The 15,000-nt window shown below is 48.7% G+C and overlaps 2 protein-coding genes across 2 annotated transcripts in view; both read right to left on the reverse strand.

The window, feature by feature from the left end:
• Positions 1 to 1,310: 1,310 nt before the first annotated feature.
• LOC308323076 (platelet-activating factor acetylhydrolase-like) lies at positions 1,311 to 3,839 on the reverse strand. Its single transcript, XM_080774678.1, has one exon. The coding sequence runs from the start codon at positions 3,397 to 3,399 to the stop codon at positions 1,672 to 1,674; it is 1,728 nt and encodes a 575-aa protein (XP_080630804.1). The 5' UTR covers positions 3,400 to 3,839; the 3' UTR covers positions 1,311 to 1,671.
• Positions 3,840 to 7,618: 3,779 nt separating this feature from the next.
• The window catches only part of LOC308322933 (cyclic nucleotide-gated cation channel-like), a gene marked incomplete at its 3' end in the record, with an annotated part of 23,378 nt that continues 15,996 nt past the window's right edge, over positions 7,619 to 15,000 (reverse strand). The window contains exons 7-14 of the mRNA XM_080774429.1: positions 14,574 to 14,877; positions 14,090 to 14,151; positions 13,353 to 13,480; positions 12,360 to 12,638; positions 11,026 to 11,124; positions 9,734 to 9,964; positions 8,092 to 8,238; positions 7,619 to 7,798 (exon numbers count right to left, since the gene is read on the reverse strand). Coding sequence (XP_080630555.1) covers positions 7,619 to 7,798; positions 8,092 to 8,238; positions 9,734 to 9,964; positions 11,026 to 11,124; positions 12,360 to 12,638; positions 13,353 to 13,480; positions 14,090 to 14,151; positions 14,574 to 14,877 — 1,430 coding nt within the window. The remainder of the gene's footprint in view (positions 7,799 to 8,091; positions 8,239 to 9,733; positions 9,965 to 11,025; positions 11,125 to 12,359; positions 12,639 to 13,352; positions 13,481 to 14,089; positions 14,152 to 14,573; positions 14,878 to 15,000) is intronic.

Genomic DNA, 15,000 nt, shown 5'->3' on the forward strand with positions numbered 1-15,000 from the left:
TTGAGATAGGTTGTAGTTGTAGGACTGACTGGTCTAACCAATGACTAGTCTAAACCAAAAACTGTCTAAACTAAGTACTGCACCCGCCTAAACATCTCGGGGCACACCTAGATATACGGTGTATAGGCCTATCTATATACATATATGTATGTATGTATGTATGTATATATATATATATAAATAGTGTTGGGATTAATAAAGTGACCACTTTTACAATATCTCCATTACCATTATCCAAATGAATTCCTTATTTATGGACCAACTTGTGAAAGCTGCATGCTTTTATTGTGAAGGGTCTCAGTTCTCACAGCCTGCATATTTCCACGTGGTGAAAATAGCTGATCCACAAGCTTGGTCTAGACTCTAGATTCTAGACCAAGTAAATGGTGCATTTATATAGCACCTTTATCCAAGGCGCTTTACATTACATTCACCCATTCATACACATTCACACACCGATGGCGGCGGAAACCATGCAAGGCACCAACCAGCACATCGGGAGCAATTACGAGGTTCAGAGTCTTGCTCAAGGACACTTCGACACCAACTCTGGGGGAACCCACAGAGGGTTCGAACTGGCAACCTTGCGGTTACCATCCAGCCACTCTACCCCTGAGCCACCGTTGCCCCCTAGTGGGCACTGTACCCCTGAACCACCGCCGTCCATAGCAACTAAACAGTAGTAACTAAAGTTTTCAAATCATTCTAAAAAAGGAAGAAGGAGATGAAGAGGTTTCATACAAAATGTTTAAAAAATAAGTACAGAGTGAGCTGTGTAACAGTAAACACAAATAACTAAAATAACAACAACAACAATAATAATAATAATAATAACAACATTAGGATCACCGTATACATCTAAAATGCATATTATAATTCCAAAAGGACACAATACATTCAGTCATGAATGACGGCAGAGTGGTATCACGGTGGGTCAAACAACAGAGGCGCACTCCAGACTCTGACCAGTAGGGTGTGGAGGAGAAGGAGGGCGATCCACTCCAGACTCTGACGCTGAACAGTAGGCTGTGGAGGAGAAGGAGAGCGATCCAGACTCTGACGCTGAACAGTAGGCTGTGGAGGAGAAGGAGAGCGATCCAGACTCTGACGCTGAACAGTAGGCTGTGGAGGAGAAGGAGAGCGATCCAGACTCTGACGCTGAACAGTAGGCTGTGGAGGAGAAGGAGAGCGATCCACTCCAGACTCTGACGCTGAACAGTAGGCTGTTCAGCGTCAACGGCTGTGATCCACTCCAGACTCTGACACTAAACAGTAGGGTGTGGAGGAGAAGGGGAGCGATCCACCGATCCAGGAGTCCCGAGATGGCGGTGTCGGCTATAGTGTCCCTAGCGCTCTCGCATCGCATCGATTGGGAGCTACAAAGAAAATTCCATATCCGCGACTGGATTCACTGCCGAGTGCCGACTCGGCTGCTATAGATGCAACTCGGCAACTTTCCACACCTTCCAAACGAGTGATCTCTCAAATTCATTCAACTGCCAGCCTGTAGTACTCTGTAGTGGTCTGTTGGGTGGAGAGCTACCTTTAGGGGCATAAAACAAAACAACTGGAGTGGATGCTACACAATCATCGTAGCTAAGCACACAGGTCATGTCGTCACCTGCTTGTTTTCGCCAGTTACTGTATATGTATGCAAGGCAGAATGTTCGCTCAGATGGCAGCAATGTCAACATTGTTTCCTGGAATGAGGTTGTCATCTTTTCCATCGCTCACATCAACATTGTTTCCTTTAATGAGGTTGGCATCTTTTCCGTCCGTCAGTTGAATATTAACATTGTTTCCTTTAATGAGGTTGGCATCTTTTCCGTCCGTCAGTTGAATATTAACATTGTTTCCTTTAATGAGGTTGGCATCTTTTCCGTCCGTCAGTTGAATATTAACATTGGTTCCTTTAATCAGGTTGGCATCTCCGTCAGTCAGCGGTGAGATGTCAACGTTGGTTCCTAGAAGGTGGAAGTCGTCTTTTCCGTCAGTCGGGGGTATATCGGCGTCGGTTCTAGGAATATGGCTGTCGTCGTCTTTTCCATCAATCAGTGCGATGTCGGGACCGGCGGTTGCTGGAATGAGGTCGTCCTCTTTTCCGTCCATCGTCGGGACGGCAATTTTCGTTTCCAGAACGAGCACGTGCTCTTTCCCGCCAATCGGCGCCATGGTGACGTTGGTTCCCGGAATGAGGTTGTCGTCGTGTCCGTCGATCAGCGCGTCCCACTGGTCGAAGTCCTCCTCCAGGCCGAGGTGCCGCTGCAGGAAGGCCAGCGACGCCCTGTTGCAGAGGTCCATGGCGAGCTCCGGGTCCGTCCTCCCCTTCAGCTTCATCAGCTTGCCGAGCCAGTCCCCCGTGAGGAAGGTGAAGTCGGGGAAGCTCTGGTGGACCGTGCCCCTGATGGTGATCATCTTCCTCTGGGAGGCCGACGCCTCCGACGCCTCCGACGCCTCCATCTTCCTCATGCGGAGGATGTTCTCGGCCCACTGGAAGTTCTCCGAGTTGATGAAGAGGACGGGCTGCTTCACCCGGGGGAAGACGTCCTCCTCCAGCGGGGCCATCCAGGCGTCCAGGGCGACGCCGCACCTGAAGTCGGCCTCCTGGCACAGCGTCTCGATCACCGTGGCTCCCCCGAAGGAGTGGCCCATGGCGGCCGCCCGGCGCGGGTCCATGGAGCCCTCCAGCGCGGCCCAGTCGAACGGCGTCCGCAGGGCGTTCCGCACCGCGGCCCCCGCGTTTATCTCGGCGAGCTTCCTCAGAGCGCGGACGCATTCGTCCGCCCGGTGTTTCACCTGCTGGTTCAAGAGCGACGACACGTGCTCGCCGCTCAGGAGAGTCCTGTAGTACATCCATTCCTCCGCCAGGTCGCACGAAGCGGACGAATCCGCTCCTCCTCCTCCTCCTCCTCCGTCTCCGTCCGGAGTCTCGGCCGCCGTCTTCTCCCGGTAGTGATACGTGGCCGAGGCGGACCCGTCTCGGTGTTCCACCGACGCCACCACGAAGCCGCGGGAGGCCAGCTCGGCGCATATCGCCGAATACAGCGTCCTGAACGCCCCCAGGCCGTGGGAGAAGACCACCACGGGGTACCTCCCCCCGTCGTCCCTCCTCTTGAACGGACCGTCCAGGTGCGCCGGGATCTTGAACGAGCCGAAGAAGTAGCTGAAGACGCTCTCGCTGAGCGTCCGGCTGATCTTCATGTAGTCCGCCAGGCCGTTGAAGTACTCCTTGCACGGGATCCAGTCGGGCTTGGGGGCGTTCTCCGCCTCCTGGCAGGGGTAGTAGAGGCGGAAGAAGGTCCCCTCCGCCGTGTGGTCCGTCATGAGGTCGGTGCAGCCCACCGCGTGGGGCCCTTTGCCCTGCGGGATCTCCAGTCGGTTACTGAAGGAGTTCCCCATCGCTGTGAGGATCCGCAGACGTGTGGGGTTTAGAACGTGTCCCTAGTTCACCAAGGAGCAGTAACTAAAGAACTGGAAACTGCCTCGCCGGACGTATACATATAGCCGCGGGCTACGGGTCTGACTCGTCACGACTAGACAGTGACGTATTAGTCTGCCTCGGCCATATATGGTGCTTTCGTCACTGTTGGCTGGAGATCTCGTATATGTCCGATGGTCCGAATGGTCCTCAACACTGAGGACAGGGAATTACCATGTATGGCACCGGAATTTGACGACGGTACTGGCAAAAACAATCGCCATGTATGGCGCCGATATTGGCGCTGTGATTGGCCGGACGGTGTGCCATTCTATGCTGTGATTGGCTGAGCATCGCATAGCGCAGGGGACAGCCGTTATGTATACAGTAAGTGGCACATATTCCGTTTGTTCTGCACAAGGTTTGCCCCCCCCCGCCAGTTTGCGGTGCTCGCGCAACTTCTCGTCTTGCATTGACCTTGTATGTAATCGCGCCGCTCTAACCATCCAAGTCTGAGCGCGCCTTAAAGGGGCATTTCACTCATTTTCAACATTTTACTATGTCATTAATTTAGAGCTGTTTGTGGAAATAATAACCCTAACCCTAACCCCATTCTGTGTTTCCTAGAACTGTTAAGTATGAAAAAAATCATTAACATTGCGAATCACATCTTGATGACATCATCAAGATTCACCATGTTAATGATTTTTTTCAGATCTCCAGTTGTAGGAATGGGGGGACTTTTATTATTTCCACACAACAGCTCTAAGGTATATTAATGACATGGTAAAATGGTGAAAATGAGTGGAATGCCCCTTTGAGTAGGTTATATACTGACAGAGGAAAGACGATAGCGGTGGGTCGAGCCACACACGTCACCAACGACCCGAGGGAGTACCGTAACCAGTGTCGAGTCGGTCGTACCGCCAGTCCAACCCGATATGTATACGAGGGTATACAGAGATCCGTTTGTTCAGAACACAGTGGTGTGCCTCCCCCTGGCCAGCAGGGGCGCCTGATGGAGGGGAAAGGAACTGGTTTGGAATAACGTGTTCCTTCCACGCGCTATACGTCCAACCAGGGGAAACTCCCCCCTGTCAGGTGTAAAGGAGCAACTTGGACACTCAGGCATGAAGGAAGCATGAGTTCAAGTCCGTTGCTCTCCCCTTGTCCCCCATATATGGGGACTAGGTTGGCGGAGGGTGTGTAGAGCCCAGGATCACATTAGATAATTGACGCAGGGGTGAAAAACACAATGGTGTAGAGTAGACTAGAAGAGTGGCGTCATTGAGGGGGCTGAAAACAACGCTCGAGTGTTTGCCATGCAGCTCTAAAAATGGTGTGACAATTTAAAAAAAACTATATTCATAATAAACAAATCTCCATATATGCAGTATCCCGATGTCATCAATCATAGGATCACAATGGAAATATGTAAATTAAATTCATTATAATACAATGTCCCCAGAACGTTTTTTTGTGTTAACTTTTATTTAACCCATTAAAAAAATTAAAAAAATGTCTTCTAAATCCTGTCAGTTTTCTGAAATACCTATGTTTCTCTATCAGTGGTGCTCAATAATTCATGTCAAGGACCCCAGAAATTATAGCAGAACTACAAGCTCATAGCGTGGCACTCGGTGCCGCGCTATGAGCTTGTAGATCTGCTATTTCTTTCCAATAGCTATAAATTATAACATAATGCTTAAAACACTAAAAGGCGTTCCCGTCCAGAATGTTACACGCAAATGTTTTAGCCTGGGTTTCACTTCCAGCCTCAATCGCTGCGCTCCGTGAATCTGTTTCATCACTCTCTGCTCAGTGTGGAAAGGGTCCTAATCTCGGTGTAGAAAGGGTCCTAATCTCAGTGTGGAAATGGTTCCTAATCTCAGTGTGGAAAGGGTCCTAATCTCAGTGTGGAAAGGGTCCTAATCTCAGTGTGGAAAGGGTCCTAATCTCAGTGTGGAAAGGGTCCTAATCTCAGTGTGGAAAGGGTCCTAATCTCGGTGTGGAAAGGCTCCTAATCTCAGTGTGGAAAGGGTCCTAATCTCAGTGTGGAAAGGGTCCTAATCTCAGTGTGGAAAGGGTCCTAATCTCAGTGTGGAAAGAGTCCTAATCTCAGTGTGAAAAGGGTCCTAATCTCAGTGTGGAAAGGGTCCTAATCTCAGTGTGGAACGGGTCCTAATCTCAGTGTGGAAAGGGTCCTAATCTCAGTCTGAAAAAGGTTCCTAATCTCAGTGTGGAAATGGTCCTAATCTCAGTCTGAAAAAGGTTCCTAATCTCAGTCTGAAAAAGGTTCCTAATCTCAGTGTGGAAAGGGTCCTAATCTCAGTGTGGAAAGGGTCCTAATCTCAGTGTGGAAAGGGTCCTAATCTCAGTGCGGAAAGGGTCCTAATCTCAGTGCGGAAAGGGTCCTAATCTCAGTGCGGAAAGGGTCCTAATCTCAGTGTGGAAAGGGTCCTAATCTCAGTGTGGAAAGGGTCCTAATCTCAGTGTGGAAAGGGTCCTAATCTCGGTGTGGAAAGGCTCCTAATCTCAGTGTGGAAAGAGTCCTAATCTCAGTGTGAAAAGGGTCCTAATCTCAGTGTGGAAAGGGTCCTAATCTCAGTTTGGAACGGGTCCTAATCTCAGTGTGGAAAGGGTCCTAATCTCAGTCTGAAAAAGGTTCCTAATCTCAGTGTGGAAATGGTCCTAATCTCAGTCTGAAAAAGGTTCCTAATCTCAGTCTGAAAAAGGTTCCTAATCTCAGTGTGGAAAGGGTCCTAATCTCAGTGTGGAAAGGGTCCTAATCTCAGTGTGGAAAGGGTCCTAATATCAGTGCGGAAAGGGTCCTAATCTCAGTGTGGAAAGGGTCCTAATCTCAGTGTGGAAAGGGTCCTAATCTCAGTGCGGAAAGGGTCCTAATCTCAGTGCGGAAAGGGTCCTAATCTCAGTGCGGAAAGGGTCCTAATCTCAGTGTGGAAAGGGTCCTAATCTCAGTGTGGAAAGGGTCCTAATCTCAGTGTGGAAAGGGTCCTAATCTCAGTGTGGAAAGGGTCCTAATCTCAGTGTGGATAGGGTCCTAATCTCAGTCTGAAAGGGTCCTAATCTCAGTGTGGAAAGGGTCCTAATCTCAGTGTGGAAAGGGTCCTAATCTCAGTGTGGGAAGGGTCCTAATCTCAGTCTGGGAAGGGTCCTAATCTCAGTGTGGAAATGGTCCTAATCTCAGTGTGGAAAGGGTCCTAATCTCAGTGTGGAAAGGGTCCTAATCTCAGTGTGGAAAGGGTCCTAAGGCTCACAGTCTGATGTTGACCTCGCTGTGGGCGGAGTCACAGTCTGATGTTGACCTCACTGTGGGCGGAGTCACAGTCTGATGTTGACCTCGCTGTGGGCGGAGTCACAGTCTGATGTTGACCTCACTGTGGGCGGAGTCACAGTCTGATGTTGACCTCACTGTGGGCGGAGTCACAGTCTGATGTTGACCTCACTGTGGGCGGAGTCACAGTCTGATGTTGACCTCACTGGGCGGAGTCACAGTCTGATGTTGACCTCGCTGAGGGCGGAGTCACAGTCTGATGTTGTTGACCTCACTGGGCGGAGTCACAGTCTGATGTTGACCTCACTGTGGGCGGAGTCACAGTCTGATGTTGTTGACCTCGCTGGGCGGAGTCACAGTCTGATGTTGTTGACCTCACTGTGGGCGGAGTCACAGTCTGATGTTGACCTCACTGTGGGCGGAGTCACAGTGATGTTGACCTCACTGTGGGCGGAGTCACAGTCTGATGTTGACCTCGCTGTGGGCGGAGTCACAGTCTGATGTTGACCTCACTGTGCGGAGTCACAGTCTGATGTTGTTGACCTCACTGTGGGCGGAGTCACAGTCTGATGTTGTTGACCTCGCTGGGCGGAGTCACAGTCTGATGGTGACCACACTGTGGGCGGAGTCACAGTCTGATGTTGTTGACCTCGCTGGGCGGGGTCACAGCCTGATGTTGTTGACCTCACCTGACGGAGTCACAGTCTGATGTTGTTGACCTCACTGGGCCGAGTCACAGTCTGATGTTGACCTCGCTGCGGGCGGAGTCACAGTCTGATGTTGTTGACCTCACTGGGCGGAGTCACAGTCTGATGTTGACCTCACTGTGGGCGGAGTCACAGTCTGATGTTGACCTCACTGCGGGCGGAGTCACAGTCTGATGTTGTTGACCTCGCTGGGCGGAGTCACAGTCTGATGTTGACCTCGCTGTGGGCGGAGTCACGGACGCTCTCGTCGCCGTCCGACAGGAAGCCACTGCCCGTGGTCAGTGTTGCCATGGTGACGCCGCGTTCCAGGGTCGTGATTCGCTGCTTCAGTCGCAGCTGGGAGGAGTTAAACTCCGTCTGCAGACGGGCCACGCAAGTCTGGAAGGAAAAACACAATGTTATTAAAACCCATTCTGGGCGGGAAGCCCTTTTGGTGTTTTAACCATTATGTTATGCTTTAGCTATTGAAATAATAGCAGATCTACAATTTTACAATAGTTTATGAAGACATAAATTCCATTGCAGGGGCAGAAGATCAAACTGTTCAAGCATTACAGACATTTTTCAAATTAGGGAGGGGCCTATGTATAAGCGTCTGCGGCAACCACCCTTTGCAATTTTTATTATTCTTATTGTTATTGTTATTGTTATTATTTTTTATTATTATGCACCTGCAGACGGTCCAGGCAGGATTCCAACCTCTCCACCTTCTCTTCCAGGTCCTCCCCTGCTGACACGCCCACTTCCTCCAGAAGCCCCTCCTTCCGCAGGATGTCCCGCCCCCTCTGCTCCAGCTGTGCTCTGGCATGTGGAAACTCCTGGCGGTATACGGGGACGATAATAACATGTGGAAACTCCTGCAGGTGTACGGGGACCATAATAACATGTGGAAACTCCTGCCGGTGTACGCGGACCATAATAACATGTGGAAACTCCTGGCGGTATATGGGGACCATAATAACATGTGGAAACTCCTGCCGGTGTACAGGCACCATAATAACATGTGGAAACTCCTGCCGGTGTACGCGGACCATAATAACATGTGGAAACTCCTGTCGGTGTACGGGGACCATAATAACAAACAAAAGAAATCTAAACATTATTTGAAAAAATAAGCTCTCACGTCATACTTGTGTGTTGGGGAAATTGTAGAGAAGACATCCGCAAACGTGACCGATCTGTTTTGATGATTATATATGTGTTTATGATAGGTCGTGTATACCCGTTATTGAAATGTATTTAGTGACGAGGAAGGTCGAAAGACCGAAAACGTTGCACTTTGACATTAAATAAAAAAAAACTCTTGATCAAGCAAGTGGCAGCTTGGGCTCTGGGCTTTCAATAAATAAATTAAAAACATGTAAAACACGTGCTTGGCGGTGAAGGAGGTTACTGTACAGGTCCCTGTACCTGCAGCAGTGTTGATTTCGTCGACTAAAACTGAGATGAAAAATGTTCGTCGACTACCTTTTTTCACTGAGGAAAACTAAATGGAAACTAAATGAAAACCGACTCGTTTCACCCAAATTAAAAAACACTCGGGGTAATGGGAGAGGACAAGTGTATCTTGTTCACAAAAAAGTTTGGTTACTTGAAATGAATTAAGTCTCTGTTGTGATGACCCACCCTGGTGTTAATGTTGTTGTGATGACCCACCCTGGTGTTAATGTTGTTCTCTGTTCATGTGCAGGAGGAGGGGACCAGCCTGCAGGGGTGTGGCCTAGATGAGGAGGCACACCTGACTCAAATTGGGCTCAGCCTATTTAAGCAGGCTGGTCGAGGCCATTTACCCTCTCTCTCCTGCCTAGGGAACAATGTCTGGTTTTTGCTCCTTTATGTTTGTTTGGATCTAAGTTGCTGCACTTACACATACACCACACTTTCAGACATCCACACATGCAATACACTACTGATCCCACTGATGACTCACACCCCACTTCCAACTGTTAAGTATGATTTATCATCATTTGACTAGTTTACAATAAATACTTATACTTTTTGGCATTTACTCCTGTGTGTCGTCTCCCATTCTTGTCATGGTAAAGTCCGTTCATGACACTGTGCAGGGAGGGAATTAGGAAAATGCGCGTCAACCAACCTGTCTCTCCCCCAGTCTCCGCTATACTTAAAGCGTGCAAAAAGACAAAAGCTCGGTCAATCTTTGGTGGAAATGGATTTTTTTTTGTCTGCGAGGCTTTCGGGCGCTGTGGAATCGAATGACGACGCCGGAAATACGCGACGAAAAGGTGTTGCATGGTATCCAGTCCGAGGTGAAACCGTCCTACCGCACCAACTGACCCGGCTCTCCCCTACCTGCAGGGCGTCCATGAGGTCCTGCTTGGACAGACAGAACAGGTCGGAGTAGCCCACGCTGCGGATGTTGGCCGTGCGGCGGTTCCCCATCTTGCTGCCGCTGATGTTCAGGATGCTGATCTCTCCGAAGCAGCTTCCTCCCGTCAGCACGGCCAGCTGGCCCACGCCGTCCTCGCCCACCACGGCCAGGCGGCCATCTTTGATGATGTACATCTCCTTGCCCACGTCCCCCTGGTGGTCCCAACGCCGGCCGAGGCAGGCATGGGCAGGTAGGCAGGCAGGCACGTGCAGAGAGCGTCAGAGTAGAGAGAGAGAGGCAGGGGCTGAAATCCTATAACAGGGCATTTTGGGCCAAAAATAGCGAAAATAGCAGATCTACAAGCTCTCAACGTGTTGCGCCACGTTTTTTATCGTACCAATACCACGATCGCACACGGCGTACCTCAATGTCTCGGGTCACTCACGGCGAAAACAAAAATCGCTTCGACTTTTACTTTTTGCGCTAGAGCAATTTGTTCGGACCGTATGTCTTAACAAATTCTCTCATTGAGTCAGTGTGCTAACTTTCAAAAGTGGTTGCATTTGCATAGCCCGAGCTATTTTGAAAGAATTCCCGGTGCTAATTGTGTTAAGAATCAATTCTCAAAACAACAATTAGAGCTTGTAACTAACTCGTATAACTCCATTAGTCCATTGGAACAGATTTGTCTTTTTAATTTCATGGGGAAAAAATCGATTGTTTTTTCCGACATACAAGATTTTCTCCCGACAGTGTGACAATGTGAAGCTCTCGACCAAGAAACAGGCGGTAGACTGATCGTTTCAGAGTGACCGAGCATAAACTCAGATCTGTGAGGGAAGAAGCCAGACATCGCACCTGATAATTTGAGGTTTAAGCCACAGGACAAAGACGGTTGGTTGTTTAGTCTATTTTGCCTCATTCAGGGCGGGACCCCCTTTTGGTGTTTCTAGCATTATGTTATACTTTAGCTGTTGACAAATAGCAGATCTACAAGCTACGAGCTTGTATAGGTCTGCTATTGTTGAAAGAATTGTGAAAGAATATTTCTTAAATGCCATTCTTTGTGGCTTTTCAAGCAGGCCCATGACCTAAGGAGGCGGTTTGGGACATACCTATGGCTATGGGCAAGCAGTCCTGGAGATAGGTGGGAGCGAGAGACCATTTAAACAAGTAAAATAACTTTAATCATGTTTTAATAATTTCTTTCTCGTTTCTTTTTTTCCATGTACACAGGGATAAAGGTGAAAAAATTAATAACAATAAAACAGACCTTTCTACAGATGTAGTCTCCTGGACTGAAGACCTGAGGTCTGAGTTTCAGCACCAGCTCCACCAGCAGACCTGCCTCACAATCCTGGAAAATATGCACCTATGTATAAACGCACACACACGCACACACACACACACACACACACACACACACACACACACACACACACACACACACGCACACACACACACACACACACACACACACACACACACACACACACACACACACACACGTGCATTGCAATCAATATTACAAATAGTAGGCTATAATTCCATATCTCATATCGTTGCTCTCGGGCAGAAATCTCTTATCTCCATTTTGTGTTTAATTTGTTTTAAATAAACTAAGGCCCCCCCCATACTACTTTGAAATGTTGTGCGTAAAAATATTTGGAAGTCGATATCACTGGTAGACATGGTTTCTGAAGTGTCTACTCACTCTGAGACACAGAGTGAGTAGACAGGTTTCTGAACTGTCCACAGCCCTCCTCTGAGACACAGAGTGAGTAGACAGGTTTCTGAACTGTCCACAGCCCTCCTCTGAGACACAGAGTGAGTAGACAGGTTTCTTAACTGTCCACAGTCCTCCTCTGAGACACAGAGTGAGTAGACAGGTTTCTGAACTGTCCACAGCCCTCCTCTGAGACACAGAGTGAGTAGACAGGTTTCTGAACTGTCCACAGCCCTCCTCTGAGACACAGAGTGAGTAGACAGGTTTCTGAACTGTCCACAGCTCTCCTCTGAGACACAGAGTGAGTAGACAGGTTTCTAAACTGTCCACAGCCCTCCTCTGAGACACAGAGTGAGAAGACAGGTTTCTGAACTGTCCTCAGCCCTCCTCTGAGACACAGAGTGAGAAGACAGGTTTCTAAACTGTCCACAGTCCTCCTCTGAGACACAGAGTGAGTAGACAGGTTTCTGAACTGTCCACAGCCCTCCTCTGAGACACAGAGTGAGAAGACGGGTTTCTAAACTGTCCACAGTCCTCCTCTGAGACACAGAGTGAGTAGACAGGTTTCTGAACTGTCCACAGCCCTCCTCTGAGACACAGAGTGAGAAGACAGGTTTATGAACTGTCCTCAGCCCTCCTCTGAGACACAGAGTGAGAAGACAGGTTTCTAAACTGTCCACAGTCCTCCTCTGAGACACAGAGTGAGTAGACAGGTTTCTGAACTGTCCACAGCCCTCCTCTGAGACACAGAGTGAGTAGACAGAAATGGTGCCATAACCAATTATATGATGCATATGTTTTATAGGTTGAATGTCCATTAAATAAATTAAATTAATACAAATAAGAATAAAGAACCACTGGGTAATTAATTAACGCATTACCTTCTTCAGGGTTTCCAGGTGAACGTTGATGGCGATCTCCGCCCGCAGCTTGTTGGGCAGGCTCTTCAGCACGTCCTGCTCGTCCACGATCTTCTGATTGGTCCAGAGGTAGTCGAACCAGCGAATGACGCGCTGCTCCAGCTCCTTGCTGACGCGGCGGAAGTGCATGTAGTGCTTGAGCGCGTCCACGCGGCTCTGGAAGCCCGCCCGGGTGGCGTTCATGTTGGAGATCATGGCGCCCACGTTGCCCACGATGGAGGCGAAGATCACGACTCCAATCTATAGGAGATCCGCGACGCGTCCACACGTCGTTGTCACAGTGCAGGGCAGAGAAGGTGTCGGACCCAAGTGCAGACAGACCGGCGGAGGCAGAGGATGTCAAATGCAACAGAGTTTATTGATAAAACTCACAACGGACCAGGACCAAACACCAGGAAGTAATTAACAAGACTAGGAACAAAGGTACTAGGTACTAGGAACACGAGAAGCAAAACTAGGACGTACACTCATGACTTACAATGAGGATCTGAAACACACTGGGGCATTTATATACACAAAGACTGACTATAGACACAGGTGAACAACTAACAAAATCAACACAGGGATTGGCTGAGAGACAAACAAGACACAGGTGGAGAAAAAAACTAATAATCACAGGTGGTGAGACAACACAGGAAACAAAAGCACCAGAGGAAATCAAGGGACCAAAATTACTACAAAACAAAAGCACAACGGAAAACGTCACGGATCGTGACAGTCATAAGCAATCCAACCGACGGATTCAAAGAACGTGTGTACACGTATACGTCCTATAGTGCTTTACAGAGTAAAAGTGGCCATGTCTTCCCGGAAACCCCAGAGCATCTATTTTGAAGGAATCCCGGTGCTGTTTGTGTTAAGAGCTTAAGAACATTTGGATTTATGCAAAGGGACACAATCAACCAATCAATCAATCAATCAATAAAAAAACAACGTGATTGGCTGAGAACTGACCAGGAAGTCCACGACCAGGAAGAGGTACTCCTCGTCCCGGACAGGGGGCGGAGTCTCTCCGATGGTGGTCAGGGTCAGCGTGGACCAGTACAGGCAGTAGATGTAACTCCTGGTGAGAGAGCCAAACTCTGGAGCGGATCGGATCGGAGCGGGGCGGAGCGGGATTAGAGCACAAAACAAAATGTCATAACTCCTGGTGAGAGAGCCCAACTCTGGAGCGGAGCAGGGATTACATAACACAAAACAAATATCACAACTGAAGAAGCACGTCAGTTCCAATTAAAGCCCCAATCTGTGATTTGTTGAAACAGCGTGAATAGTGTAGGACATCTATGGAAGAAAAATGGGGCCAACCTCAAACAAAATGCAACAGAAACCATTTCAACGTTTTATGTTTGTTTGTTTTGTGTACAGCATATCGAAAGTCCTAAGAAATCCCAGTGGTGTAGAACAAATGAAAAATGCTAAAAAAAAAGGTGATGGTACCCATAACAACCTATAGACATCTGTCAGAATTCTCAAAATGTCATCATGCTTTAAGTTGTGACGGTTCAAACTGTAGGGGGTCCGGGGTTTTCATGATTCTGAATCCATGGCAAGCATTTGTTTTGCAAAAACTATAATCTAAAATGACAAAACTCACATTAAAACAAATGAAAACTGAAATTGAAAACAAAAAGAATGCAAAACAAAACGAATTAGTAAAAAGGCATTTTATTTCTTAATCTCTTAATAACCTGGATCGGAGGTGTTGGGGTAGACCCAGGTGTCAGAACCCAGTCCCAGGACTTTAGAGAAGCTGAAACGAGACAGATAACAGAACAGTTTAGCCTATATAATATTAGTCAACATCTAACCAGCTAAATTCAGCTCATTTTTGAGGTGGCGCTTGGCCCTCCTATATATATAAGGTTTAATGTTTGTCTTTAGTTCAATGTCTGTTTTAAAAACGCCATTGACAATGAAGGGAAACTTGTCGTCATCTTGTCCCGAACACAAACATTAAATGCCATTAACAATAACATAATCACCATAATCATAGTTAGACTTACTTGCATGGAAATGACTTACGTATGTCTCTAAATGAATAATACAATGGAAAATGTTGTCGAATCTGTATGGTAGAGTACTATGAAATTAAAACGTTGTACGACACTAAAAATGGAACAAAAGGGGTTAGAAAACTAAGATGTCGTGTCGTTTTTGGCGCCCCCTGCCTGCCTGTAGTATCCGCAGGCGTTCCAGTGGATGATGACCAGGATGTAGAGCACCAGCTTGGCGATGCGGAAGGCGTTGGGGTATCCCGTCCTCGTCTCCGTGCGCTCGAACAGCTCCAGGAGGCGCGGCGCGCGCAGCAGGCGGTTGAAGCGCAGCAGGGGCGTGGCCCCGGAGGCCCCGCCCCCCAGGAGGCGGAGCAGGTCGGTGGGCAGGATGGACGCCGCGTCCAGCGTGCACTGCAGCGTGCGCACGTACGTGCGCCGCAGGCGCCGCACGTCCCTCACCAGCAGGCCCTGGTCCAGGAAACCTGGCGCGCACGCACGCACGCACAAACACACACGCACGCACGCACGCACACGCACGCACGCACACGCGCGCACGCACGCACGCACAAACACGCACGCACGCACGCACAAACACACACGCACGC

The sequence above is a fragment of the Protomyctophum bolini genome (genome assembly GCF_963924005.1).
Source record: "Protomyctophum bolini genome assembly, chromosome: 10".
In the NCBI taxonomy this organism is placed as follows: domain Eukaryota; kingdom Metazoa; phylum Chordata; class Actinopteri; order Myctophiformes; family Myctophidae; genus Protomyctophum; species Protomyctophum bolini.

What these genes read in the sequence shown, in the direction of transcription:
- LOC308323076 (XM_080774678.1), bottom strand. Translation starts at nt 3,399, where the DNA reads ATGGGGAACTCCTTCAGTAACCGACTGGAGATCCCGCAGGGCAAAGGG.